The sequence below is a fragment of the Ursus maritimus genome, unplaced genomic scaffold (genome assembly GCF_017311325.1).
Source record: "Ursus maritimus isolate PB19 unplaced genomic scaffold, ASM1731132v1 scaffold_24, whole genome shotgun sequence".
In the NCBI taxonomy this organism is placed as follows: domain Eukaryota; kingdom Metazoa; phylum Chordata; class Mammalia; order Carnivora; family Ursidae; genus Ursus; species Ursus maritimus.
Window position 1 is genome coordinate 5988198 of NW_024424897.1, and position 27257 is coordinate 6015454.

At 61.5% G+C, this 27257-nt stretch overlaps 2 protein-coding genes across 2 annotated transcripts in view; one reads left to right on the forward strand and one right to left on the reverse strand.

Annotated features, from left to right (window-relative positions):
- Nucleotides 1-8462, forward strand: part of CASKIN2 (CASK interacting protein 2) — a 14212-nt gene extending 5750 nt beyond the window's left edge. The window contains exons 3-20 of the mRNA XM_040640235.1: nucleotides 330-381; nucleotides 900-997; nucleotides 1401-1546; nucleotides 1637-1732; nucleotides 1817-1947; nucleotides 2118-2226; nucleotides 2775-2883; nucleotides 3096-3190; nucleotides 3649-3910; nucleotides 4030-4151; nucleotides 4242-4302; nucleotides 4380-4471; nucleotides 4658-4768; nucleotides 4847-4948; nucleotides 5059-5197; nucleotides 5362-6837; nucleotides 6925-7147; nucleotides 7558-8462. Of these exons, the coding sequence (XP_040496169.1) occupies nucleotides 330-381; nucleotides 900-997; nucleotides 1401-1546; nucleotides 1637-1732; nucleotides 1817-1947; nucleotides 2118-2226; nucleotides 2775-2883; nucleotides 3096-3190; nucleotides 3649-3910; nucleotides 4030-4151; nucleotides 4242-4302; nucleotides 4380-4471; nucleotides 4658-4768; nucleotides 4847-4948; nucleotides 5059-5197; nucleotides 5362-6837; nucleotides 6925-7147; nucleotides 7558-7648 (3515 nt within the window). The 3' untranslated portion in view covers nucleotides 7649-8462. The remainder of the gene's footprint in view (nucleotides 1-329; nucleotides 382-899; nucleotides 998-1400; nucleotides 1547-1636; nucleotides 1733-1816; nucleotides 1948-2117; nucleotides 2227-2774; nucleotides 2884-3095; nucleotides 3191-3648; nucleotides 3911-4029; nucleotides 4152-4241; nucleotides 4303-4379; nucleotides 4472-4657; nucleotides 4769-4846; nucleotides 4949-5058; nucleotides 5198-5361; nucleotides 6838-6924; nucleotides 7148-7557) is intronic.
- Nucleotides 8463-8654: 192 nt separating this feature from the next.
- TMEM94 (transmembrane protein 94) overlaps nucleotides 8655-27257 on the reverse strand; it is a 33935-nt gene continuing 15332 nt past the window's right edge. The window contains exons 3-31 of the mRNA XM_040640234.1: nucleotides 22020-22139; nucleotides 21591-21718; nucleotides 21267-21403; nucleotides 19581-19783; nucleotides 19076-19227; nucleotides 18612-18714; nucleotides 18305-18391; nucleotides 17919-18035; nucleotides 17293-17349; nucleotides 16936-17040; nucleotides 16631-16795; nucleotides 16196-16405; nucleotides 15354-15663; nucleotides 14919-15092; nucleotides 14464-14566; nucleotides 14126-14343; nucleotides 13237-13418; nucleotides 13009-13147; nucleotides 12632-12747; nucleotides 12397-12496; nucleotides 11970-12078; nucleotides 11590-11779; nucleotides 11281-11358; nucleotides 10928-11013; nucleotides 10612-10693; nucleotides 10215-10367; nucleotides 9999-10144; nucleotides 9646-9816; nucleotides 8655-9468 (exon numbers count right to left, since the gene is read on the reverse strand). Of these exons, the coding sequence (XP_040496168.1) occupies nucleotides 9396-9468; nucleotides 9646-9816; nucleotides 9999-10144; nucleotides 10215-10367; nucleotides 10612-10693; nucleotides 10928-11013; nucleotides 11281-11358; nucleotides 11590-11779; nucleotides 11970-12078; nucleotides 12397-12496; nucleotides 12632-12747; nucleotides 13009-13147; nucleotides 13237-13418; nucleotides 14126-14343; nucleotides 14464-14566; nucleotides 14919-15092; nucleotides 15354-15663; nucleotides 16196-16405; nucleotides 16631-16795; nucleotides 16936-17040; nucleotides 17293-17349; nucleotides 17919-18035; nucleotides 18305-18391; nucleotides 18612-18714; nucleotides 19076-19227; nucleotides 19581-19783; nucleotides 21267-21403; nucleotides 21591-21718; nucleotides 22020-22139 (4014 nt within the window). The 3' untranslated portion in view covers nucleotides 8655-9395. The remainder of the gene's footprint in view (nucleotides 9469-9645; nucleotides 9817-9998; nucleotides 10145-10214; nucleotides 10368-10611; nucleotides 10694-10927; nucleotides 11014-11280; nucleotides 11359-11589; nucleotides 11780-11969; nucleotides 12079-12396; nucleotides 12497-12631; nucleotides 12748-13008; nucleotides 13148-13236; nucleotides 13419-14125; nucleotides 14344-14463; nucleotides 14567-14918; nucleotides 15093-15353; nucleotides 15664-16195; nucleotides 16406-16630; nucleotides 16796-16935; nucleotides 17041-17292; nucleotides 17350-17918; nucleotides 18036-18304; nucleotides 18392-18611; nucleotides 18715-19075; nucleotides 19228-19580; nucleotides 19784-21266; nucleotides 21404-21590; nucleotides 21719-22019; nucleotides 22140-27257) is intronic.

The following is a 27257-nucleotide window of genomic DNA, read 5'->3' on the forward strand; positions in this document are numbered from 1 at the left end:
CTCGTGGGCCTGTCCATTGAGGGCACGGCATGCCAGTCCCCCCCTTTCCCGCCCCCTTTGGCTCTATAAACAAGCTGGGCTGGGGGCCCAGGGAAGCCAGGCCCCTGCTGCGGCTACTCCCTGCACTGGGCGCTCTCAAGCTGATGGGCCAGTGGACCGGGTGGGGAGCCAGAGGGACAGGACAGCCGAAGGGCCATGGGGCAGGTGCTTTCTTGCACCCCAAGAGGTCAGCTGGATTGGGGAGCAGCATGGGGAGGGAGAACTGGTTAGGATGCAGGTAAGGGCAGATCATTCTAGGGTGTCCTGATGCCCTCTGCTCTGATCCCCAGAACTCCTCGGCTCCACGAAGAGACTCAACGTCAACTACCAGGATGCTGATGGGTGAGTGTGAGCCCGCATCCCTCCTCGAGAGCCGTGGGGTGGGGGAGGGGTAAGGGGAAAGACCTGGGCCCTAGGGTCCCTTCCCTTGGCCCTTGGATTGTGTTTGCTGAGAGCTCTGGTTCCTGCCCACCCTCCTGCCTGTGGAGCTGTCCTCGAGTGAGGGGAGGGAGCCCCGGTGCCTCTCTGAGGAGCCTCCTGGGTCAGATTCCTGCTAGGCCCCCTTTCCTCCCCAGAGGATAGGAGCCCTCGGGCTCCTGCTCCCACGGCCCCCTCCCCTGGGCTGGCTGGGGGGGAGGCCAGACAAACAGGCCTCTCAGCCCAGACACTGAGCCCTTTCATGCTGTAGCCCGGCTGCTCTGCGCTCCCACGGCAGGGCTGGCAGGGTGGGGGAGCGAGGGCACAGTGGGCAAGTAACTCAGCCCTGCCAACCTCCGGGATGAGTCTGGTGTGGAAGACCAGGATTTGGGGGGTGGGGGACTGCTCAGTTGACACCCCGCCCTTGTGTCCCACCATACCAGATTCTCTGCTCTCCATCATGCCGCCTTGGGGGGCAGCCTGGAGCTCATAGCCTTGCTGCTGGAGGCTCAGGCCACCGTTGACATCAAGGACAGCAATGGTGAGACCCCAGTGTGTCCGCTAGCCACACCCCGTGGTCAGAGTCTGCCCCTGCCACATCCTAGCAATGCTAACACACGTTGGCATAGCTTCTCCGGCTTGCAAATGCGTCACCTCTTTCATCTTCACAGCCTTCTGGGGTGCTGGGTTGTTCTAATACCCCGCTACCCAGATGAGGAGGCTCAGCTTACCTTCCTGGCCTGAGGTCCCACCAGATCACCCATGGTGGGCCAGGCGGGATTCCGACTTCAGCCCCATACAGCTGGACATTTCCCTGACCGAACCAGCGTCCCTTCCCTTGGGTCTGTGTCCCCCTCCTGCTGGGGTGGCTCCAGACTCTCCTCAGTCCCCTCCCCGGCCCCACAGCCTCCCAGAACGTCCTCAGATCCCCTTCCCCCCTGCAGGCATGCGCCCGCTGCACTACGCCGCCTGGCAGGGCCGGCTGGAGCCAGTGAGGCTGCTGCTGCGTGCCTCTGCGGCCGTCAACGCCGCCTCGCTGGATGGGCAGATCCCGCTGCATCTGGCCGCCCAGTACGGACACTACGAAGTGGTACGGGAGCCTGCCCGCCGCGAGGGGCGCTGGAGCCGGGGGAGGGGGGCTGGCTGGGCCAGACCCCTCACTCAGTTTCCTCCACCCCAGTCAGAAATGCTTCTCCAGCATCAGTCCAACCCGTGCCTGGTCAATAAGGCAAAGAAGACGCCCCTGGATCTGGCCTGCGAGTTTGGGCGGCTCAAGGTGAGGCTCTTGGGGTACTAGGTGCTGGGCAGCTGGGGGGGCGGGTCTCAGGAGGAAGCCCTACCTGGGTGCTGCTCGCCACAGGTGGCCCAGCTGCTTCTAAACAGTCACTTGTGTGTGGCGCTGCTGGAGGGTGAGGCCAAGGACCCCTGTGACCCCAACTACACCACGCCCCTGCACTTGGCTGCCAAGAATGGCCACAGAGAGGTCATCAGGTCCCCCCCCCCCACTTCCCCATCCCCTTCCTGCGGAAAGGGTGATGTCCCCTCGGTGCCCTGCCCTGCGGCCTTCTTCACCCGGACTCTGGGTCACTCTTCCAGCCCCCGGCAATCTGCTTCCTCTCCTGCCCCCTACCACCCCTGTGACTTGCCCCCCACGTCCACAGGCAGCTCCTTAGAGCCGGGATCGAGATCAACCGCCAGACCAAGACCGGCACGGCGCTCCACGAGGCTGCGCTGTATGGCAAGACGGAGGTGGTGCGGCTGCTGCTGGAGGTGGGTGTGGGCACCCGGTCACCCCATGCACGGGTGTGGAGCCCCCCAGTGGGTGCTGCGTGGGAGACCTGCTGGGGAAGCACAGGAGGGGGTCTCCAACAACAGCCGGGATCGAGATCAACCGCCAGACCAAGACCGGCACGGCGCTCCACGAGGCTGCGCTGTATGGCAAGACGGAGGTGGTGCGGCTGCTGCTGGAGGTGGGTGTGGGCACCCGGTCACCCCATGCACGGGTGTGGAGCCCCCCAGTGGGTGCTGCGTGGGAGACCTGCTGGGGAAGCACAGGAGGGGGTCTCCAACAACAACGTGATGTTTGGGTGGGCGGCGGCCTTGTAGCTGGAGACCAGACAGACCTGGGTCAAGCCCCGGTTCCGCCTCTGCTAGCTGAATGTCCTTGAGCTCATCCTCGATCCTATCTCTGAGCTTCCATTTCTTCATCTGTAAAACGTAAGAGCAGTAGGACTGTTTACCTCCCGGGTAGTGGTGAGGATTGGGGGAAATGGCAGGCAGAGCGCTTCGTGCCTGCTCACACTGCACTGTGCACCCAGGGCGGGGTGGACGTGAACATCCGGAACACATACAACCAGACGGCGCTGGACATCGTCAATCAGTTCACCACCTCCCAGGCCAGCCGAGAAATCAAGCAGCTCCTGCGAGGTGAGTCTGTGAGAGAAGACCCGGCCCAGGCTGGGGGTCCAGAGCCACTCCAGTGGGGACTAGGATGTGAGGCAGGAACAGTGTCCCAGGAGCTAGATGTCACACTCCCAAACCAGGGCCGCTCAGGGGACTCCTGCATCAGGAACCTGGGGGAGGGTTGCAAAGGGGACAGGACGCGCGGGAAGACACCCTAACCCTGCCTCTTCTGTCAGAGGCCTCAGGGATCCTGAAGGTCCGAGCGCTGAAGGATTTCTGGAACCTCCATGATCCCACTGCTCTCAACATCCGGGCAGGGGACGTCATCACGGTAAGGACCGGGGGCGGGCATTCCTTTGCTAGCACCAGTGACCGCTGTCACTTACATGGGCACCTGCTGTGGATCGGGCTCGGGGCTAAGGTCTCTATGTGCACTATCTCATTGAATATCTCTCCTCTCGGTAACGTAGGTACTATTTAATTGTTCCCTTTCTGGAGATGACAAAATTGAGTCTTAGAGAAATTAAAGTGGTTTGCCCTAGACACCTCAGCAAGCAGCGGCGTTGGGATTTGAACCCAGGCCGACTCTGGGACTCTTGTATGTAGGCCCAGGAGGCACACAGAGGATTGGGCTGGATGCCGGCAGGAAGGGCAGAGCTGTGGGTGCACTCGGGCATCAGCTTCTCATGGGGAGGAGCTGGACTGTGGCTGTAGGGCTGGCTGCCTGCCCTTGTTTGCTGCAGGAAGCGATCACTGTCATCGTCCCCCCAACACCCCGTCTAACCACAGGTGCTGGAGCAGCATCCCGATGGCCGCTGGAAGGGTCACATCCACGAGAGCCAGAGGGGCACGGACCGGGTGGGCTACTTCCCCCCAGGCATCGTGGAGGTGGTCAGCAAGCGGGTGGGCGTCCTTGCGCCCCGCCTCCCATCTGCCCCCACCCCCCTGCGTCCAGGCTTCTCCCGGACACCACAGCCCCCTGCTGAGGACCCCCTACACCCTTTGACCTATGGCCAGCTCCCTCGGGTGGGCCTCAGCCCAGACAGCCCAGGTACATCCCCCCAGAGGGCGGTGCCGGGCACCCGGGTGGGTGTCTGGCCTTGGCAAGCTGCCAGTCAGCTGTTGGCAGGGCCAGCTGGGGCTCTAACCCCTTTGCTTGTGCCCCTGCAGCAGGTGACAGGAATAGCGTGGGCAGTGAGGGCAGTGTGGGCAGCATCCGCAGTGCCGGCAGCGGGCAGAGTTCCGAGGGCACCAATTGCCATGGCACTGGCCTTCTTATCGAGAACGCCCAGGTAGGAGAGAGGGGGCATTGGGACCAGGACAGAGCCCTCCACCCTACTGTCCGCGCCGCACGTGCTGAGTAGCTCCTTCTCTGTTTCTAGCCGCTGCCTTCCCCGGGAGAGGACCAGGTGCTGCCGGGCCTGCACCCCCCATCCCTGGCAGGTAGGAAGGGTAAATGGTATCTGGGTAGACACCCCTCCATCGTGCCGCTCCTGATGCCATCTCTCTCCCTCCTGAAGACAACCTGAGCCACCGCCCTCTGGTCAACTACCGCTCTGGGGAGCAGCTCTTCACCCAGGACGTGAGGCCGGAGCAGCTGCTGGAGGGGAAGGTGGGACCTGCACTGGGAAGTGGGCTGGGAGCCCCGGGGGTGCGGTGGCGTGGGATGGGGGCCTCCGTGTGGGCTCGAGCCCCTGCCCAGGCCAGGCGCCTAGGGGAGGCTGGGGCGGATGGCTGGGCCATGCTGTGCCGCAGCGGACCCCGCTCTGTTAACTTCAGCCTCTGCCCCGTGCCGCAGGACGCACAGGCCATTCATAACTGGCTGAGTGAGTTCCAGCTGGAGGGCTACACCGCCCACTTCCTGCAGGCTGGCTACGACGTGCCGACCATCAGCCGCATGACTCCCGAGGTAGGCGCCATGGCGGGAGGGCAGCGGAGGGCCCTGCGGGCATCGGAGGGGGCCTGATGGCACGAGTCTGTGTGGCAGGACCTGACGGCCATCGGCGTGACCAAGCCTGGCCACAGGAAGAAGATCGCCTCGGAGATTGCTCAGCTCAGCATTGCCGAGTGGCTGCCCAACTACATCCCGGTAAGCAGGTGGCCGGCACCGGCTCCCACCCTCAGCCGTGCCGCGTGGGCCCTTCCTGGCTGGGGGCTGAGGCTGGCCCGGGAGCCAGCTCCCACGGGGTCCTTTTCCAGGCGGACCTGCGGGAGTGGCTGTGCGCGCTGGGGCTGCCGCAGTACCACAAGCAGTTGGTGAGCAGCGGCTACGACTCCATGGGGCTGGTGGCCGACCTCACCTGGGAGGAGCTGCAGGAGATCGGGGTCAACAAGCTCGGTGAGGACTGCCCTGGGGCCTCCTGGCCGGGCCCCCACGTGCCTCCAAGGGGCTCTAAAACGTTTCAGGGTTCAAGTCCAGGAGGGAGAATGGGGTCCAGGAGGGACTAGGGTGGCCCTTTGCAGCCCCAGCTGACCCTGTGGCCTCTACCCATCCCCTCTCAGGTCATCAGAAGAAGCTTATGCTGGGAGTGAAGCGACTGGCCGAGCTCCGGCGGGGCCTGCTTCAGGGGGAGGCCCCAGCGGAAGGTGGCCGCCGGCTAGCCAGAGGCCCAGAGCTGATGGCTATCGAGGGGCTGGAGAATGGGGATGGTCCGGCTGCAGCTGGCCCACGCCTCCTCACCTTTCAAGGCAGCGAGCTAAGCCCAGAGCTACAGGCAGCCATGGCTGGGGGTGGCCCTGAGCCACTCCCCCTGCCCCCTGCCCGCTCCCCCAGCCAGGAGAGTATTGGAGCACGCTCTCGAGGGTCTGGTCATTCACAGGAACAGCCTGCCCCCCCATCTAGTGGTGGAGACTCCAGCACGCCCCAGGAGAGGAACCTTCCAGAGGGCACAGAGCGACCCCCTAAGCTTTGTTCCCCACTTCCTGGCCAAGGGCCCCCCCCTTATGTGTTTATGTATCCCCAGGGCCCACCCTCCAGCCCAGCCCCAGGGCCACCTCCTGGTGCACCTCGTGCCTTCTCCTACTTGGCTGGTCCCCCTGCCACTCCTCTGGACCCACCTCGGCCCAAGCGCCGGTCCCACAGCCTGAGCCGCCCTGGCCCTGCTGAGGGGGAAGCAGAGGGGGAGGCTGAAGGGCCCGCGGGCAGTGCCTTGGGCAGCTATGCCACCCTCACGCGGCGACCGGGACGCAGTGCCCTAGCGCGGACCAGCCCTAGCCCGACCCCAGCTCGAGGGGCTCCCCGCAGCCAGTCCTTTGCCCTTCGTGCCCGACGCAAAGGCCCACCACCCCCACCCCCTAAACGCCTCAGCTCCGTCTCTGGCCCCACCACGGAGCTGCCTCCTGTAGATGGAAGCCCGGGGCCGAAGGAGGGGGCCTCTGTGCCCCGAAGGCGAACACTGAGTGAACCAACAGGCCCCTCGGAGCCCCCCGGCCCTACTGCCCCAACTGGCCCTGTGTCAGACACAGAGGAGGAGGAGCCGGGGCCGGAGGGGACACCCCCATCTCGGGGCAGCTCAGGGGAGGGGCTCCCATTTGCGGAGGAGGGGAACCTGACCATCAAACAGCGGCCGAAGCCAGCGGGCCCCCCACCCCGGGAGGCGCCTGTGCCCGCCGGCCTGGATTTCAACCTCACGGAGTCAGACACTGTTAAGCGGAGGCCTAAATGCCGGGAGAGAGAGCCGCTGCAGACGGCACTTCTGGCCTTTGGAGTGGCCAGTGCCACGCCCAGCCCCTCTGCCCCCCTGCCCTCCCAGACCCCCAGCGAGCCCTCCTCCTCAGCTGCTCCCAGCCCTCCCCGGCCTGACCCTAGCAGCCTTCCAACTCAGGGAGCTCCAGCCCCTCTTTCTCCCAACCCCCCATCCCAGCCCCCTGCACCCCCCGGCCCTGGGCCTGCTCTGGAGAACGTGGCAGGCAGTCGGCGGCCCGGGGAGACGGAGCCCCCTGCTTCCCCTGCTGCCCTCATCAAGGTGCCAGGCGCAGGTATGAGGCAGGGCCCATGGGAGGGAGCGTTGTTTGCAGGGGTTGCGTCCGGCACATCTGTCACAGCCAACCTTTTTGTTTCTGCAGGAACGGCCCCCAAGCCTGTGTCTGTGGCCTGCACCCAGCTGGCATTTTCTGGCCCTAAGCTGGCTCCCCGGCTTGGTCCCCGCCCCGTGCCTCCTCCAAGGCCAGAGAGCACTGGGGCCGTGGGCTCCGGCCGGGCCCAGCAGAGGCTGGAACAGACCAGCTCATCCCTGGCAGCTGCGTTAAGGGCCGCAGAGAAGAGCATTGGCACTGAGGAGCGAGAGGGGTGAGGGGTGCTGAGCGGGCGGGCAGGGAGGGAGAGGGCTGCCATGGAGGAACAGCTCCTCCTAACTCCTCTTCCCTGGGGTCCTGGGAATGGTGGCGTGCACGTGGGGCGGGGGTGGGAGGAGACAGATCCTTAGGCTGTTGGAAAGGGAGGAGCCCGGTTCTGAAGTCACCCAGATCTGACCAGTGGGGAATCCTGGTGGCTGCCACGTGGAGGCATTGAGCTTGAGCGCATCGCTTCCTCCTGAGCCCTAATGCCCTCACATCAGGGCCGGGAGCTCCTGCTGCCCCGGGAGGCCATGAGAAGTGTGAGGCACGCAAGGGGCTTGGTGCCAGCCAGGAACTCAGGCACAGCCCCTGGTCCCCCCACGGCCCATTTTCTGCTCTGACCTGGTTCCCTCCCTGCTGCAGCCCTCCCGGCACCTCCACCAAGCACATTCTGGATGACATCAGCACCATGTTTGATGCCCTGGCTGACCAGCTGGATGCCATGCTGGACTGAGAGCCTCTGGTGGCCTTCAGCCGCGCCCAGCGTGACCTGCAGGGCCTGCTGCCTTCGCCCTGGCGCAGAAGCTCGTGCTGCCCGAGCGGGGTCCGTCCTGCCACTCCAGGCCCACGGCTGTCAGCGCTGCAGTGCCGGGGGGCAGTCTCCACGGGAGGCTGAGGGGACTTGTCAGCAGCTGACATCTCAGCAGAGCCCCCTCCCGGTGTGTAATCTGACCAGACAGCCCTGCCCTGTGGACAGGGACCCGGCAGGAGCTTCCTCCCCCCGGGGAAGGAGGTGGCTGCAGGGATCCTGGGGTGTTCCCCCTGCCCTTCCCCACCTCCAAGGTCTCCATCCCTCGCCAAGGACCTCCTGACACCTGCTATGCTGTCTGGGCACACAAGGAGGCTGCAGAAGGCTGTGTGTCTGACCGGGGCCGCACAGATGTACACAGCACATGTAAATAAGTGGCCAGGGGCTTGCTCTCCGAGGTGGTGGCTGAGCCCCGGCCCACCCTGCCCCTGCCCCTGCCGGCCCTCAGTGAGGCAAAGCTGGCAGGGGTGGGGCCAGGGGGATTAACAGATCCCTGAAGTCCAACCTTTTTCAACTGTAAATGTTATTTTTTAAGCAGAGAGAAATGCATATATTTTAAATGGAATTTATTCTATCTATAACCGCCTGAGAGGACACGAGGAAGGGGCTTTAGGCCACTGCAAGAGTGCGCATGGCTCGCCTCGGGGCTGGAAGCCTGATCTGGGTGGCCCAGGCCCCGGCTCTGTAACCATTAACCTCTTATCCCAACTAACCCCAATGAAAGTGTCATTCCACGTGATCGGGCTGTGTGTTTGGATCTGTGCCACGGACCTCTGAGCCCAGGGTTCTCGCCCGGGCCAGACCCGAGGGCTCCTGCCAGTGGGGAAGGAGCAAGGCTTGGACCCTCCCCTCCCCTTTGGGGCTCCCTCACCGGCCAGAGCCTTGGGTGGGCCCCTGAGCGGCTGCCTCATGGACCAGCCACAGATTTTTCTTAAGCAATTTACGAGTTTTAATACAAACCAGTCTACATTCATTCCTAAAAGGCTCATTTCCAGTAAAAAATATACACCAGTAAAAACATTCTCACAGGAGAACTAGGGCAGGGGGCCAAAAGGAGCCCTGGGCCGTATCCCCAAGACTGACACTCCAGGCCAGCTTGAAGGCAGGCACAGGAAGAGGTTCCAGGGCAAGGCAAAGGGTCGTCTTCATCTTCAGGTCTGAGCTTGAGGCTCCCCTACAGAGGCAGGGAAGGAAAGTATGCGACCACCTCCAGGGCCCTGCCCCAGGAAGACAGGTGGGGCACAGAGAGGGTGCACGGCTGCTGCCTTCCACAATGGCCTGTCTGGACCTCCCACAGCTGCTGCCATGGAGGTCCCAGCCCCCCAGGTTCATGGCTCTGCCCGGAGACCCAACAGCAGAGGGCCCCGGGTTAAGAGACCCTAAAGGAGGCAGCCTGCAGGTGGAAGAGGCTAAGGGCCCCTCTGCTAAGTGCACTAGGTCATACATTCAAGACCAGACTGTCCTGATGCCGAGGCCACGGCCCACCAGCATCTCCGCAGTGAGCTCTGGGGGGGTCAGGACGACAGCCGGATCTGACGCGGAGCTGGGCCTGCCTTGCCACAGGGCGTGAGACGAAACCCTGAAACATTCATGATACCAACATCCCAGATTCAGAAACTGGTCTGGCTTTAGCCCCGGGACCAGCTCAACGAGGACCACTGTGACCAATGGCTCAGAAGGGGGAGTTCATGCCCAGCTTAGTTTCAAACTGCAGTTTCTGCCGCTTCTGGTAGCGAACCCGGACCCTGGTGGGGCAGGAAAGGAGAGCCCGGGTTAGAGCAGAAGCCAGACGGGGGACAGGGCAGGACCCCAGAGGAGGAGGGAAGTCCAGGGAGCGGAGGCAAGTGGGGAGCCGTGCCCAGGAGGTTATAGGCCTGGGGCACGAGCCTGAGCCCAGAGGGCGTGCCCTGCTGGTGGCTCACCGGATCTCATGCAGCTTCACGATCTCGTTGGTGACCACCACAAGGACCAGGGAGAGGCAGCCCAGGAGCCATGTCAGCAGAGGCACGTCCTCCAGGCCAAAGTGGACGTGGCTGTCCCTGTGTGTCCACAGCTGCAGGTCCACTGCCGTCTGGACCACCTGCCCCAGCAGGCTGCAGGGAGAGGTGGCAGCCCTGCGTGAACCTGGGCCTTCTTGCTTCCTTCCCTTTCTCAGTACGAGTAGCTCAAGGAGGGCAGCAACCGACCTCTGGTTCAACTCCCTGAAGCAGGACTTCAAACCCCAGTCCTGCCAAAGGCCCCTGCCCCTCCCCGACCTCCATCCGCAGATACTCACACCACAGGCACGGTCACGGCCCACCAGAGGTTTGTCAGGGGGCTCTTTCTCCACAGGGGCTTGGTGCGATGCACGTGGGTGATAGAAATGAAGACTGGAGAAAACAGGGTCAGTGGGGGGGCGTCAGACCTCCCTCCACCCGAGTCCTTGCCCCCCGGGTGCCCCCCCAGCCCCCCCACCCCGGGAAAGTTGGGGGGGGGCGGGCAGGGTCAGGACCCACCTGCGCAGCATGATGGAGGAGCAGTTGGTGAGGTTGCGGGCCCGGGAGCTGTCACAGACGCTCTGCAGCGTGAAGCCAAAGCAGACAAGGCAGGAGCTGATGGTGAGGCTGAATTTGAGCAAGAAGCAGAGCAGGAAGTAGTGCTGGGTCTGCAGAGAGAAGGGAGGCCGGTCACTCCCGCGGCCACCGCCCCGCTGGCACCACGGGCACTGGGCTCCACGCGCGCTTCAGGAAACGTGCAGGCCGGGGGAAGAGGATCCTTCCCTCCCACCACCTCCCCTTCAGTTGGGAGAAGTTCTGACAGCAGCCCCCATCTCTCCCCGGAGCCTCGGCCCCCTCCGCACCCATGTTCCTCAGGAAAGGCCCAGGCACACTGGGCTCCGCATTGCTCACCTTCTTAGGAATGGACTGAAGGTTCTTCCCTGTGGCCATAGACATGATGGAGCTATGGGGGGGCTTCCCCAGCAAAGAGATGCTGAAAAGGAGGGACTGGGTGAAGGCTGGTGACTGTGACCCTCTGGCTCCCAATTCCCACGTGGGAAGCCTTTCAGGAGTTTTGGGAGTGAGGGCAGGTCTGGGGGGAGATGGGATAAGACAAGGGAGAGTCCCCCCCAGTGTCTCCTGTGCCGGGGTCGTGAGCACTGAGCAGGTCTCGCAGACCCTGGCCTGCCCCGCCTGCCTGGCCCCGGAGGGGCAGCCTGACTCTCACCTGAGCAGAGGGTAGCAAAAGCAGGACAGCCACAGGATGTCGGTGGTGCTGAGCAGCGGCGGCAGCTGAACCAGGCAAGACAGGAACTAGACCAGGAGAGCCCAGCAAGCAGGATTAGGTTCTGGCAAACAGTAGGATGCCGGGAGCCCCAGGGCTGCCTTGCCCTGTGCCCAGACATGCCCAGAGGATCTGGGGCCACAGGGGCTGCGGTTCTGCCGATGGGGTCATTTCCAAAAGCCCAGGGGTTCCACAGAGGCATGGGGCCCCCTAGGCCATGCAGCATCCTCCCAGCCTGCCACCCCAGATTTCAGTGGGGCCTTGGGGGGGGGGTGCCTGTGCAGGCCCCCGCTCACCTGGATGACCACCAGGGTCAGCTGGCACTGCAGCAGGAAGAGGAAGCACTTGCGAATGCCGTAGGTGGCGTGCCGCGCCTAGGGACCGGGAGGGACAGATTGTGGCCGGGCCTACAGCTGACAAACCTCAGCCAAGAGCCAGATGCCCCAGATGCCCCTGCTAGGAAAGGGTGGAGGCAAATGAAACCGCCGGGGAGAGCCTCCCTTGGAGGGAAATCGGCCCCTGGGAGCCCAGATGGATCTGGTGTCCCTCTTCCCCACACCACGTGGCACCCCCATCCCTGCCCCCTCCACCTGCCCAGCCCCCACCTGCTCAATGAGCCGGATGATGCTGATGGTCTCCTCCTGGCGAAAGGTCAGGGAGCAGGGGAGGCTGTTGAGCTGCCCCGAGAGCTGTAGGGGAGAAAGGCCATCCGAGGCCTGGGCCATGCTGGTGCTGGTGGCGTAGCCAAAGGTCTCCCAGGAGCAGCGGGATGGGTACAGGGGATCCAGGGCAATGCTGCTCAGTGTAGGGGCAAAGCATAGGCATCAGCCACACTCTGCAAACATCCCATCTCCCATGGGACTAGGCAAGCACCCACCCCCTCTCTCCCCACCGTGCCCAGGTCTGCTGGTCCCAACCATAGCCAGATCAGCCACGGAATAGGCCCCAGCCCCAACAAACCCCCACTCTAGGGCGTCCCCCTGACCTGATGTCACTCTGGAGGAAAAGGCAGCTGTTCCTCACATTGGCAGAGCTGCCCAGGCAGCAGGTCACCTCCCCATATTCCTGCATGATCTTGATCATCTCACACATGGCTGAGGGGGCAGAGTCGGGGGGCACCGAGTCAGGTGGGTGGAGCCCTGTGTGAGGCTCCGGGGAGAGACTCAGGGCAGGAGAGCAGGAGACAGGGGAAAGCAGGCCCCTCTTTGGGACAGTCCTCCCCCCAAGAGCGTGAATATTATATTACTATCACTTCTGACTACCTAGAAAGGGCACACCCACAGCTCCAGCCCCCCACGTTCCCCGGCTCCTCCCAGCTCAGGTTGCTCGGCTCCCTGCATGGGACATCCAAAGCTCCTGCAGAGCCCACTGGGAACCCAGGCCTGCTTAGTAGCTGTGGCTGTGGTACTCACTCTCGGGGGTGCAGTCGGTGAACAGGGGCACTAGCAGGGGCACGTTGTCAATGTTCTGGAGGTGGGGGCGCACCTGGTGGATACCGCGTGGCAGCTTGGCCTGCAGGGAGCAGGGATGTCAGTAGCCTCAGGGTCTGGAGAAGGGTCTCTCCCTCCTTCCCTCCCTTCCTCCCTTCTCTGGACCGGCCAGTCCACTACCTCGGGGGGCCAAGGAGCGCAGACCCTGTCATCCTACCCGGTTGCAGTCCTCCAGGAAGCTGGGGAGGTCGCTGTCTGTAGGCTGGAAGCTAATGAGGTCTGAGTGACCCTCCTCCTCCATCAGAAGGAGCCCTTCTGCATCATCTCGGGACACTGTGGGGATGAAAACCTGTCCCTCACCTTGGAGTCAGCCTTCTGCGGGCCCTTGCTTGCCCCGAAGATGGCAGAGAACTTCCTGCTTCGGGTCTCCTCTCCTCCACTATCAACTGTTGTTACCGTAGGGAGACGAGAGCCATTTTCCAAGGGAATGTACTTCTTGGGAGGGATCAGTGGAGGCTCTTTCTAGCTGTAGCTCCAAGGAGGGGGAACTGCCCACACCCGCCTCGTCCCCACCACAAACCTGTGTGCCCTTACCCTGATTCAGGTCATCATGCAGGGAGCCAGCATGGCTGGGGCTGGAGGGGGGGATCTCAGAACCAGGCATGTCACCATTGGGCGTGAGGGAGATGTGGCAGTTCCAGCCTGTCTCCAGGCCCATCTTTTCTGCAAACACCTGCAAAAGGCAGATGGCAATGAACAGATGGGCCCGCGAGCCCACAGGAGAAAGGGTCAGTGGCAGCAGAGTGGGATGGCTCTCCCCACCTTGCTTTTGAGCTCATCCTCCAAAGAGAAGTAGACGAAGCGGATACAGGCATTGACCAGCCCGTCGATGAGGCGCACGATGTCCAACCGGGCCTGGTACTGGGAGGACACCATGCCCATGAAGATCTGGCCGCTCAGGGCCTGCATGCAGTCTTCCTTCTCCAGCACCTCCCCGATCCCTTCTTCAGGTAGGCACAAGGCACAAAGCCCAGCCAGGACACCCAGGAACCAGCAGATTCCAGGAGGCAGCCCAGGCCACACACACAGATGCCACACCCAAATCAATGAGCATGTCGGCCCCAGGGGACCACACACACACACACACACACACACACACACACACAGCCGAGACACATAAAGGAGCCAACAGACACAGGAGAAAAGACAATGAAAGGTACTCATCAGTCAGGTGATGGTCCTAAGGAGTAACGACAGAGCCCGGCCCTGGTCCAGGGCTAGGGGGCTGCCCTCACTCTCAGCCTTGGCCTCAACTCATGGTCTTTCGGGTCATAAGACTCTGTGAGTCTGTCTGTTTGGTGGCATGGGGAGGGGTGGGGTGGCTCTGAGTCCCTCTGTTCCAGCATCACTGCAACCTGGCCTTTTCGTCCGATTGACTAAGGCTAATGGTCTATAAATACTGCTGCTTTATAACTTTCAAAGAAAGCCCTCTGCCATCGCACTGGAGTGTCACAAGCAGCCCGTGAGGAGGGCAGAGCAAGAACCTGGTGACCCGTGAGAAGGAGACGGACCTGCCCGCACCACCAGACAGAGAATGCCACCCCGCTGCTCCAGGTCCAGCGCGCCCACGGTTCCCTCCGCTCCGATCGATTCCACGGCCCTCCGGAAGCCCTCCCCACGGGGCCCCCCACGGGACAGACGCGCACGGTACCGTCCGAGCTCCAGCTGCTGCGGCGCGTGCTCAGCTTGATGGGGACGGTGCTGGGCAGCTCACACGTGGTGAAGATACTGCTCTGGCCAGGCGCCTGCACCAGCTCGATGCACTTGCCGCTGAGCTGGGACGACAGCGCGCAGCTCATGGGCTTGTAGGCGAAGGCAGAGCAGTACCCAGACAGGCAGGCTCGCTGGTAAAAATCCAGCACTTTCTTTCTGCCAGGAGAGTAGGGCAGAAGTGAGGGGAGTGGCCCTGAGATGCCCCCATGCCGGTGAGCCAGGCAGGCAGATGGCCAAGGCTGTCTGCCATCAGCATGAGGGGGCTTCCTCACCCACCTGTCAGAACCCGAAAGAGGGTAGATGTCCGCCCCATCCCAGAAGTCTGTGCAGGCCTCTAAGACCACGTCAGCCGTGCCATGGGACAGCATCTGTTCTGTGCCTGAGGGGGGGAGGACAGAGGTCAAACCATGAGCGGCCCTAGCCACTGCCGCCTGTCACTCCCGCCTCAGGTAACACCCTGCCATCCCTGAGAAGGGTGCTAGGGAGCCCTTGGGGAGTAGGATGCCCCAGGCCTCTGTGGGCTTGCGACCCTTCAGTCCCCAACCCCTGTGGCCACCACCCTCCCAGCAGCAGTCCCCAAATCCAATCCCTGCCACATCTGAGGAAGACTCTGGAGGCAGTCTAGTGCTCATCTGCCCAGGCCCCCCGAAAAAGGGACGTCTAAAAGAAGCCCTGCCCTGCCAAGCTCCGGGCAGGTCTGGCCTGATGCTGGCCAAGCGTGGAAGGCTCACTGGTGGTGGTGTCCTTGATGAAGAGACTGATCATGTGGCTGAGCGGGGGGCGCCGCTTGGTGACACAGGAGAGCCTCCCCAGCGATGTCTCCTTCACCATCTCGGCGCTGGGGAGGCGGTAGAGTGCGAGGTGGTTCTCCTGTTTGAAGAGCTCCTTGGCCCCAGGAGTGAAGCCTGCAGGGGGAGGCACAGCAACTCGGGGTGTCTGGGAGGAAGCCCACAGCACCTACAGCTCCCTCGCTTGCAGGGAGAGAACCCCCGTCAGGCTGGGCTGGTTCTTTCCCCCTTTCATCCCGCCCTTGGTTATTTTCCCAGCCTAGGCAGCACTGTCAAACGGGGCCTGATCCCCAGGGGTGGTCAGAAGCTGCCAGGGCTGACAGGGCTCCTGGCGAAGGCCCGGGGCACTGGTCTGCTCAGAGCCGGGGGCCAGCGCACCTATGAGGCGGGCGAGCTCGCAGAGGCCCCAGGGCACGTGCACGGGCAGGACGGCGCTGTGGCTCTCCTGCAGGGCAATGTTGCACAGGTGGTCGGAGAAGCGGCACAGCCGCTCGGTGACGCCGGCATTACACAGGTTCAGCAGCACGTTAAGGCCCAGGGGCTTCAGGGATGTGAGGTGCAGCTGCCAGTTGGAGTCGTCGAACTGGATGCAGGAGGGGTTCTGCTGGTCCTGGGACAGGCTCAGCATCTCCAGGTGGTAGTCGCACACGAAGTCCTCTGCTTCATAGGGCTCGCCCTCCAGCCCGGGCTGGGTGGCAGGGAAATGGGGAGGGGAGGGGAGAGCCTCAGCCGGGGAGAAGGCACCCCTTCCCGGCTAGCACGCTCGCACCCACGATCTTCCCATTCCTCCCAGAAACCCTCTCCCCGTCCCTGCTGGGCTTCGGCTGCTTCCGGTAGCTGTGCCCAACAATGGCAGCACCTCAGAAGAGGGTGCCAGAGCAGGGAGGGCACAATGCAGGGTCTCTCTCAGCCAGGGGGAGGTATTTTAGAGGGAGTCACCAACTTTCTGTCTTTAGAAGGCTGTGACCAGGAGGAAGGGCCATGCCCAACCAGTTACCATTTGTAAGACCCAGAGATGGGGAAAGGGCCTCCTTCCTGGAAGGGCCCTGGGTCCTGGATGAGGCCTCAGGAAGCCATCCTGCCTGGCCGAGCCTGGAGGCCTGAGAAGGGAGGCGTCACATCTGTCCTTTGGCCGCATCCATCCAGGACGGGCTGCACCCCTTGGCCCCTTCAGCAGGGAGGCCAGGGCACCCCGCGGCTGTTCTCCGCGCTCCTCTCACCTTGCCAGCCTCTTCTTCACCGCCCTCCGTGTCCCGGCTGAAGCTCACGTTGGAGCCGGACGGGTGTTTGCTGCGGCCGTGTGCTTTGTGGTGAGAGTAGAATTCAGCGGGCTTGGGACCGTCACCAGGCCAGTCACCACGTTCCTGCTCATTGGAAAGGTGCAGGGTAGTGTTCAGGGAACCGGCCAGGAGGGCATCTCGTTCGTGGGGCTGAGGAGAACAAGGAGCACAGGCCTTGGACCAGGGTCCCGCTGGCCGCCTTGGACCAGGGAGGCAGGGCAGTGATGCCCCCTCGCTGCCTGGGGTGGAGGCTCTGGCCGAACACGGCCCGGAAGCAGATCCTAACGCTGCTCCAGCCTCCCTTCTCCCTCCAGCCTCGCCCTCCCTGAGGCCACTGGCCGGGCCCAGAGCTGGGTCCTCGGGAGCCGGCCATACCTCCTCCTCTACCTCGGGATGGCAGAAGGAGCGGGTGGACAGGTCATCTGTTAGGTCCTCGTGGCTGCTGTGCGGGGGCTCCACCTTCCCACTGAAGAACAGCACGGTCTCCGGGCTGGGGTTTGGCCATGACAGGATCCCCTGTTTGTCCACACAGCACAGGACCTGCAGGGAGAGACGGGGATTGGGAAGGGGGCCTGGCATTCCCTGTCCTGCCAGCATCCACCTCAGTGGCGGGCGGGCAGCTGGACACGGCTGGGGGCAGGCCAGCGGAGGCGGGGTCCCCCCGCAGGGCCCGCCCTCACCGTGACGGAGCCCAAGCTGTGCAGCAGGCTGGAGCTGTGGCTCAGGGTCGGCGATGTCCCTTGGATCACCCGCAGGAAGTGACCCCAAATGCAACGTAGCATTTCCTGGTGGGAGAGACAAAGTCCGTGTTATTCCCCCAGAGATGGCCTCTGGGGCGAGCAGAGGAAGCAGTCCGGGGACACCAGGAAGCTGCGGTGGAGAGGCATTTGTCCGGGCAGAGCGCACTGCCCACGTGAGACAGGAGGCTCCGCGGCCATAAAGTAGGGGAGCCCCAGGGTTCGGGAGGGGCCCCCTTGAGGGAGCTCGGGTTGGTGGCTACAGGGGCCTGAGGCAGAAGGTGTCCCAGGTGCGTGTACCTGAGAGGAGACAGCTTCCGTATAGCTGCTGAGGGTGTCCTCTGAGAACTTGGCCAGCTGCACGGAGAAGAGGGCACCAGCTCAGGGAGATGCCCTTACACAGGCCTCCCAGCTGCAGGGGTGGGGACCCCACACCAGCAAGGCTCCTGACACCTTTGGTAAAAGACACCTGGGCATTCCCCGAGTCCCCTGTCCGCTGAGTGCTGGGACGGATGATCCCCCACCTCCCAGGGCCTGGCCTGGAGGCTCTGCCACATGGGGAGCTTCTCAGGGCCCGCTCGTGCACGGGGCCCACGGTGGGACTGGACCTCTGCATCTGTTACCTGGGGCACAGCTGACATCCTCTTTTTGCTCCTGATTTTTGTTCTTTTTTTTTTTTTTTTTTAAAGATTTTATTTATTTATTTGACAGAGATAGAGACAGCCAGCGAGAGAGGGAACACAAGCAGGGGGAGTGGGAGAGGAAGAAGCAGGCTCATAGCAGAGGAGCCTGATGTGGGACTCGATCCCAGAACGCCGGGATCACGCCCTGAGCCAAAGGCAGATGCTTAACGACTACGCCACCCAGGCGCCCCAGTGATTTTTGTTCTTTTTGTACTGTCCCCCAGATGCCTTGGAACAACCTACCAGGGAGCTGGGAGAGGCCTTGCTCATCTGGGCCAGGACTCGAGCTTCTCCACAGGCAGTTGCCAGAACCCAGAGGACTGGAAAGAGCAGGGGGAGGATGGGCAGGACGCCATTCACCTGGGGAAGCACGAACCACACTGAAGGCTCCCAAAGAGCCGATGACCTGGAAAGAGGGAGGGACGGAAGGCCTTCCCCAGCCCCGAAGCCATTCCCTGAGCAGAAAGGGACAGCTGTCCAGGGCAGGAAGAGAAGGGGAGAGGCATTCTTAAGCTGAAGCTGGAGGGACCTCTGGGCTACAGAGAGGGAGGGACAGCCAGGGCACCCTGAGGGGACCCAGCCTCCAAGGAAAGAGCCAAGCACAACAGAGGGGAAAGGGCGGGGGTTACCTGGAGCTGGAGGAGGGTATACTGCCAGGAGGTGACGCCAGGGGCGTTCAGAATGAAGCGCAGGGCATTGGTGATGAGGAAGCCGGCCTTTGGGGAACAGAAGTGCAGCCTTAGCATTCCCCCTCCCCAGAGAGGGACCCAGGCTCTAAGGCTCCCCTTCCTCTGCCCACTCATACCCCCCAGCCCCAGCACTGGCCATCTCACTCTGGGCCCCCCCATCTTTACTCACACGCTCACCTGAATCTGGCCCTGAGGCTCCCCCATTTCCCAGCCCTCTCCCCTGCCCCGAGAGGCCCGCCTCACGCACCAGGACCACAGGCACGGCATAGTGCAGCATCACCGACTGCACTGTGAACCTCTCATTGTCCAGAGCGGTGACTGGGCGGGACAGGGCCATGTCCAGGCACCATCTGCAGAAAGGGGTAACCCTTTAGTTGGGCAAGCTCTCAAGAGAAGAGGCTGGAAACACCACGGAGCACGGGGCATCACTGAGTCAGGCCATCTCTCCTGTTCCCTGGCCCCCACCAAGGGGGCCCCTGGGAGAGGGGTCTGGGGCAACCTCCAGAGCTGTCCCCTCAGAGTTCCAACGGGGAGAGGAACAATCACCCAGACTAGGAATTCTCATGAGATACTAAAGAATCCACAGAGGTGTCTACCCTAAGGGGGGCTCAGTATAAACCAGGCTCGCTCCTTGTCACCCTGCCCCCTGCTCCCAAAGGCACCAGAGGAGAGAACTCAGGGGCCAGAAGGAAGGCAGGGCAGCAACCCTACCTGATGTTGTCGATCACAGGGGTCTCAAGGACGCGGAAGAGCCGGTGCTGCTGAGGGTTCTGTGGCCCTTTCTTCACTTCTCCCCGGGGGGAAGGGGGTGGAGAGAAAGGGGGAAACAGGTCTCCTGGCTCTAAGACGATGTGCTCATCATCCTGCCAGAGGGTCAGGGGAGGAGGGCGAGGGCATTGGTTCAATTAGAAGCCACTCTTTCTTGACAATTCCAACTAAGGGGGACATCTCACTGGGTTAGGGACCATCAGTTAGCAAAGAGTCAGCTGGGGGAGGGGGGGCTGTAGAACTGGATTCCTAGCAGCTTAAGGATTGGAGAAAAGAAAGAACAGGACAAGGAGAAAGACATTCCAGCTCTTCTCCATTCCTCCAGAGCCCTTGCCAAGAAGCCTGTGAGCCGGCCAGGAAGCTTCAGGATTAAGCCCTGGGACCCTCCCACCATTGCCTGTAGATGCTCCCACAGCATTTCCAGGGAACGAGAAAAGCCTCGAGCTACCTTGATCCCCCTCAGAGAGGCGAACGATTCCTGGCCGGGCCTCAGCGCTATGATGTCTCCTTCTACCAACAGGCTAACTGGCAGGTTGACCAGGTGTCCATCTCTGTAGGCCCAGTGCAGGGACCAGGATGGTGCAAAGGGCATGTGGAGGTCTGGGTACATGGCATCTGGCCACTTGATCTCCTTGCCATCCCTGAGTGCATCTAAGGAGGAAGGAAAGAAGGAAACCACCTCACCCACAGCTCCGTACATCAGCACCCAGCACACCCCGTGGAGCTCTGCCTGCTCCCCTTCCTTTCTCAGAAGGCTTGCAGCAACCCACACCATCCATTCCAACACCATCCCTCTCTCAAGGTCACCTCCCCCGCGAAGCCTCTCCCACCACTCCAGCCCAGGCACTTCTACCTCCTCTGAACACCTGAAGCTCTTATTCTTTGTACCCTCACTCCATTCAAATACATTTCACAAGCATTGCTGAGGGCTTTGAGGGATGCAAAGGTCAAAGGTGAAGATGACACAGTCCGTGCCCTGGAGGAGCCGCAACCGAAAAGAGAGATGTATGTGGGCAGATAACACAAATCAAGGCAAACACGTGCTCAGAGCGTTAGGAAAGATCCCAGTGCTGCAGGAGCACAGCACAGCCGATGTGATCAGAGGCAGCTTCAGGGAAAAGGGAGCTTTTAAGATGGATCTTGAAGGATGGGCCAGATCTGTCAGCTGGAGCCGAGGGAGGGAGGAGCACACCAGGCAGGGGGACAGCAGGGCAAAGGCACAGAAGCAGGAGGTCCGCAATGGGTTTGGCACTGGGGAGGAGTTTTCGGGTAACAATGACAGTGAGAGAAGAGTGCGGAGAGGGAGGCTGAAGCCTGGCCCAGAGGTTCTGGGCAGCTTTGATAAGCAAGAGGGAGCCACTGATGGTTCCTGAGCAAGAGACTAAGTTCTCAGAGAGCAGGGCCAATCCTTCTCAATCACTGTTGTACTTCCCATGCGTGGCACGTGGCTGCAACTAACTGATCATTCTCACTTAGCATTTAAATGTCCACTGCCTGGTTGGGTGCAAGAAAGGTCTCAGACAGTAGATGTTTCTCTTACAAGACCATAGGCCCTTGGAAAGTGGGAACCACTGTCTCTCAGAAGAGCCTAATATTCCCAATCCACAGTTCGGGCTTGATAAACACTAAGTGAATGAATGAGCAAGCAGGAATCGGACTCAGCAACTCCCTTCTTTAGGAATAGTGCTGCTCTGTTTTGGGCTCCCGGCTCTGGGCCCCCAACCCTTACTCTTGCGGGTCTTAGACTTCCCTGGCCCAGCATCCTACCTGCCCTGGCCCAGTACCGCCAGACAAGACAGACTTGGAAGAGAAAACCTCAACTGTCCTCCTGCCAAGAGAGGGCCTTCTCTGTTAGTCTCCCATCGTTAGCAAGCCTGCAAGCCAACTGGGCTGCCATCAGCCTCCCTGCGTGCCGTGCTCAGGCCAATGCTCGCATGTCCCTGGCTCTCACTGTCCCGCTCAAAAGAGGGCAGGGCAGCCTTCTCATTCTCCTGATGCCAAGAGCCCCCAGGATGCTGACCAGGGGCAGCGCCATCGCGCAGGGCTCCTGGCCGGGACTCGGGAGAAGCGCTCCTAGGGCTGACACATCGCAGAGCACCCTTTCCCACCCAGCGTGCCTGACCCTCGGCCTCACCTTGGATTTGGTCAATGATCCCTCGGAGCCTCCGCTGTGCCTCCCTCCGCTTCAGCCGGTCTTGCCGCCCGATGAGGACGAGGTTGAGCAGCAGCAAGAGCAGCAGCGCCGAGGCGTTCACCAGCTCGGCCCCGTGGCTGGCGGGAAGAGGCGCGGGGGTGCTAGCAGGGGACGGGCTCCCCCGGCCAGCCAACCTGAGACACCCCACCCCGGTGCCTCCTGCGGAGAGTGTGTCATTCGGGTGCAGCCAGCGCAGGGACCGAGGATTCCCGGGGACCCAGCCCGTGACCGTGGGGGCAGCGAGCTCCCCGGGAGGAAGGTTACCTGCCGGCCGGCTGGCTCCCGTGGCAGCCAAGCAGCAGCAGCACGGCCAGCAGCATGAGCGAGGCTCCGGGCCAGTGGAAGCAGGAGCAGCGGTTACTGTGGTGCAGGAAGCTGCTTCTCCACAGCTCCTGCGGAGGGGCGGCGGGGAGTGAGGGGCCCACCCTGCTCCCACACCCGCCCGACCCGGCCTGGGGCTGCCCCGGTCTTCTGGCTTTGGTCTGGGCTGGGGTCCAGCCGCTTGGGCTCCTGGAGCAAGCGGGGGTCAGGACATCACTCCGCGGGGCAGCCCCGGCTTCCTTCTGATTTTTACTGAGGCTTCGGTCGGGTCACGCCGCCCAGCGAGCACGGGCTCCCGGGTCCCGAGCGCGGGCCTCCCACACCTCTCTGCCATCCCACCTCGGCTCTCGCTTCCCCGCCGAGAAGCTTCACCTTCCACGTGAGACATTTCTTCCGTTCTTTCAGGTGTCCCTCCAGCACCGCCTCCAGCTGCTCCTTCAGGATGCTAAGGGCCTTCCGGGTAGACAGGCCCAGGGCCAAGGGTGGCTCGCCCTGGAGGGAACCAGGCGGCGCTCAGCATCGCCCTGGAGGCCCCAGGTCACTGCCCGGAGAGGCCATCCATCGCAGGCCGCAGGCCGGGCCCTCATCACCTCTCCCCCTGAATCCTCCCACCTCTTCCTCTACCAGCCACCCCGGCCCTCAGCGTGTCTGCTCAAATCACCACTACAGTAGAAGTCCCCTACTCCTCAAGGCCAAGTTAAAAACAGTAACAGACACACAACTTTCTCTACTCAGTGTTTCTTAACTCACCTTCCAAGGCCATCGGCATGTCCCGGCCCCACACACTGCTCTCGCCCCTCATTTTCCCATCGACCTCTGTTGCCATCTGTGTATTTCATGAGCCGAAAACTAGTGTGTTTTTTTTTTTTAAGTGGGGAAAGGGGAACTAACAAGAAGACACTAGCTCTTCATCGTTCCTAGGTAAAAACACTGAGAAAAAACCCACCAAATACTGTTTCCACCATTTCACAGAAGGGAGCATATCGCAACACTCTGGCATCGGGAAGGACACGATCTCAGACAAGGGACAACTGCTCCCAGGACAGGACCTGCGATGCCATCCTCTCCTGTCACCGAGGGTGGAGGAACAGGGCATGGATAGGGGTGGTCCTGGGCGGCACTGGGGACCACCCACGCTGTCCTGTGTGAGCCCAGCCTGGCCTCTCCTTACTGACAGCCCCACTCCTGGGCTTCGCCCCTGTCTTCTCCTTCTCTGACTGGCTATTCTTTCCCCTTCATCCACCCCACAGCCCATCCCAAGGACATCTTAACAAATTCATGTACGTTTCCAGGACAGCCTCGGCCACCATCATGGAGTCCCCCACCACGCCTCCAAGCTTACAGCTCCTGACGTTTACTTCCAGGCCTGACCACGGCCCTGAATGCTAACCTGTTTACTCGACGGCCACACTGCTGTTTCACGGGCCCCTAGGAGTGGATTCCTCCCGAACCCTGGAGCGTGGCCCTCCCAGCTGGACAGCGCCACTCCCTCAGTGACCACCGCCCCCTCCCACTCCTCAGTGTCCACCTTTTCCAAGCCAACTGCAACGTCCAGCCAGAGCAGCGCACATCGCCTCAACCAACCCCCGTTTATCTTTCCAACGAGCCCAGACTCCAGAGCAGGACCTGTGATCCGCCAGCTTCTCCAGCCTCCTCTCCTGCGTTTCCTCCCTTCCTGACGCAAGCTGTGCTCTTTAAGAACTCGGCTGCAAGTACCTCTCTATGTTTCCCTACCCAGCAACACGGGCCCAGACACCTCTCTCTTCCCCTTCAAGCCTCAGCTCAAACGTCACCTGCTCTGGGAAATCTTCCCAAAGCCAAGGGCTGCCCTTACGGGAAGAGGTTTGTATTCCAAGAGCACCCTGGGCAACCTGGCTCCCAGTCTGCATTGTGGAGAGCTGTCATCATAGATTGACTTGTCGGGCTCTCCCACCAGACTGCCAGTTCCTTGAAAACAGGTACTGAATTCTTCCATCTCCACATCCCTCCCGCCACCTGCTGAGACAGCGCCTGGCACAAGCAGCGGCCCCACGGCCACGGGCTGAGTGAATGGAGGATTGAGTGTGCACATAGCTTCAGTGATCCCAGTGACACATGAGTCAGGGGTTGTCAACCCGGGATCTATAGCAGAAATACCTGGAGCTTCTAAAAACGTGGATGTCCAGGTCCCGCCCCCCCCCCAAAACTACCAAATCAAAACTTCTGAAGGTGAGGTCGATCCTCACATTGAATCTGATGCACAGATTCCTAGGTCAGGGGCCCTGCGAAAAAGAACACCCCTGGGAAAGGAGTGCTGACAGAGAACTGGGTCTTTCCCAAGAGCACTGATGTGCGCTCCCCCCAGGCAAGGTTCCTGAGCAAGAGGAGCAAAGCCCTAGACTTGGGGCACCAAGAAAGGGGCTGGGGTTATCTACTGAGTCCTGGCCAAGGGTGGCTAAGCTGGTGACGCCCTGGCTGCCTCAACTCCTGGCCTGCCCCTCCTCCCCCTCGGCCTTCCCTGGGGTCTGCCCTGGCTTTGCCCACTGATGTCCCTGACTTCCTCCTCCGTGCCTGTCTCCATAGCCACCACTCTCCTTGGCAGCCCTTGCCCCTCACAGGACACATCTCCACGAGCAGAAGGGGCTGCTGCACGGGGGCAGTATCCCATGACTGCGGACCCGCCCTGGTAGGACACACCTGCGTGGAGCCCCCACGCTGGCCCATTGCCAGCTTTCTCGCCCGAGGGATGAGGATGGGCTCCAGAGTGCGCCTGGCCCCAAGACTTCCCAGATCCCTTGCCTAAATCGCCCCTAATCCCTGCTCTCCATGCTGGCTTTGGGGGATTATGAAGATAAGAGCTGCTTCTTCCCAGAGGGGATAACTGGTTATTTCAGCTCAGGAAGATACGGGCCTCTGGGCAGGAGGCCCACACCCCAGCACGGGTAAATGCTCTACTATACAGCGTCGACCTCCCTCTGGCAGAGATCCTGGGGCCTTCCTGAGACGCCGTGGTCCAGGACAGATGAGTGTCAGCTGAGGCTAAGGTCTGGACGCCTGTCTCCCTGACTCCTGACATGGAAGGGGAGAGAGTCTCCAGCATGGGGGGAGGAAGAGAGGAGAAGGGGCCCAGAGGCCTTCTTGTGTCTAAGGGGCTGGCCCAGGGAGGACGCCCGTTCCACCCAACCCAGGAAAGAAAAGGATTTGGAAGTCACAGCCACTGCACACGGGGCGTCCCATACTGCCCCTCCCTCCCCGCTGCCCCCTCAGGTTCCACTTTGTGAGCTCTCTCTCTCCGCAGGGGGAGAGGTGAAGGTTCCCAAGATGGACTTGCCTAGGCCAGGCCTCCAGCAACGCTGTGGTGAAAACGTCGTGGAGGCAGGGAAAGGCTGGCCTACAGAGGTGGAAAGGCTACCTGCCAAACAGACATGACCTGGGGATTGGACAGGAGAAAGGGAGGGCTGGATAAATCCCAGGGGCAGCCGGTCACGTGGGAAGCCACTGGGTCTGGGATGAGGACCATGCTCAGAAGGCAGGCAAAGGCTCAGAGGAGTAGCCAGGGAACCAGGGTGATGCCCACCCCCTCCCCACCCCACCGAGACCTTTAGACTTTGGACATCAGTAACTCCCCTCCTCTTGCCCTGTGGCTGTCCTGACATCCACTGCCTCATTCCAGGTGCCCCCTTCCACAACCCAGAAATGGATTCACTCTTTCTCTCTCTGCACCCAGGTTCCTAGCACCTGCACACTGCTGCTCTCCAGGTGTGGGAGGTAGGGGCCAGAGGGGGGCAGAGGCTCCCGGGGCAGGGCCAGCAGAGGCCTGCAGGGCTGACTGTGGGCGTCTGCCCACGCATGTTGTGTCTGGCCAGGAACACCAACTCCAGACTGGCGATTAAAGACAGCAGAGCAGAGGAAAAATAGCCACTCTGTAATCACACCCCTCCCAAAGAAAGTGCCTGCCCGTACAGGTAGGCCCTGGGGCAAGGACACAGCCTTCTGGGCCTGCCCACTCTCCATGGCCCCAACCACACTTACCCAACTGCCTCAGCCCCTCAGTGACAGGGAAGGGCAACACCTCACCCTGCCTCTGGCAGGAGAGTCCCAGTTACCGGTAAAATCACTGTTTCTCTCATGCACTTCCACCCTTGCAATATGGGAGCCAAAGCCGAGGAACCTGGTGGAACTTCAGCCTTTTCAAAGGAAATTAAGAAAGGGCCATGGGTGAGTGGGCTCTGCCAGCCTTTCTCAAAACACAAGTTAGGCTGGGCACCAATGGGGAGACCGTGCAAGGATGCATAGGGTTGGTTTGAGAAATAAGGACCCAACTCATACACATGCCATCTGAAGGTCTCCATATCTTGCCTACAGGGCCAAGAAGGATGAGAAAAAATGCCCCAGCCTTAAATACCCAGAGGGAGTAAAAGATTCTTCCTGTCGCCCAGATGTTCAAAATCTCCCACCCCACCCCACTGCCAGACATCTCCCAGGATGTTCCTGGGGTGAGGAGTGATGGCTAAGCGAGATCTCTACACCAGAGGGGAGGTAGGAGCCTGCCTCCCCACTTACACCAGTGCTTTGCAGAGAAAAGCAACCCCATCCCACTGTCTTAAATGCTCAGGCTCAACCGGACCTAACAAAGTAACCGGACGCTCCAGGAAGCCCAGGCTCAGGAGATGCTGGCCACAAATGCCCATCACGAGCTGGGCTTCTCCTCCCCGTTCCATCATCAAAGGGGGACACTGGGGGCAGGAGGGGTGCCTGGGTGGCTCAGTCAGTTAAGTGTCCAATCTTGATTTTGGCTCAGGTCATGATCTCAGGGTCGTGGGATCGAGCCCTGCAATGGGCTCCGTGCTCAGCGTGGAGTCTGCTTGTCCCTCTCCCTCTGCTTCTCACCACCCCTGCCCCCTGCTCTCTTTCTCTGTCTCTCTTTCTTAAATAAATTATTAATTAAATCTTTTTTTTTTTAAAGGGGGACACTGGGAGGGCATGGGCATTTAGATGAGCCGAAGGGTGGGGAAAGAACTCTATCTGTCGAATCAGAACTGTCGAATCTGTCGAATCCGCTACTGAACAGAACCCGCTCTATGGGGCCTGCCGCTCAGCATCTGGGTCAGTCTAATGAGCCGTTCCACAGCCAACACCCCTGAACTCTCTTGCACCCCCTTGGCCAGGTTTCCCAGGTGGCCCAGAGCCAAAAGCCCCCGGCCCCCAGCCCTGGTCCTTTCAGGACTCCTCACAGGCTCTGTCCCCACGGCAGCTGCTTTCCTCCACTCCACCTATTTTGGGAGCAGAATCCAGGTCCCATAGGTTCAGGTAGATAGGTTATGAATTTAGACCGTGACCCTCAGCCTTGACAACAGCAGAGAGCTAATTAGAACTGGCTGGCCCCGGGGCGCCTGGGTGGCTCAGTCGGCGAAGCGTCTGCCTTCGGCTCAGGTCATGAGCCCGCGTCGGGCTCTCTGCTCAGCACTGAGTCTGCTTCTCCCTCTGCCTCTGTGCTCCCTCTGCCTCTGTGCTCCCTCTCCCTCTGTGCACTGTCATTCACTCGCTCGCTTTCTCTCAAGCAAAAAAAAAATAAAAATAAAATAAAATAAAATAAAAGAACTGGCTGGCCCTTGAACCAGGTCCCCACCA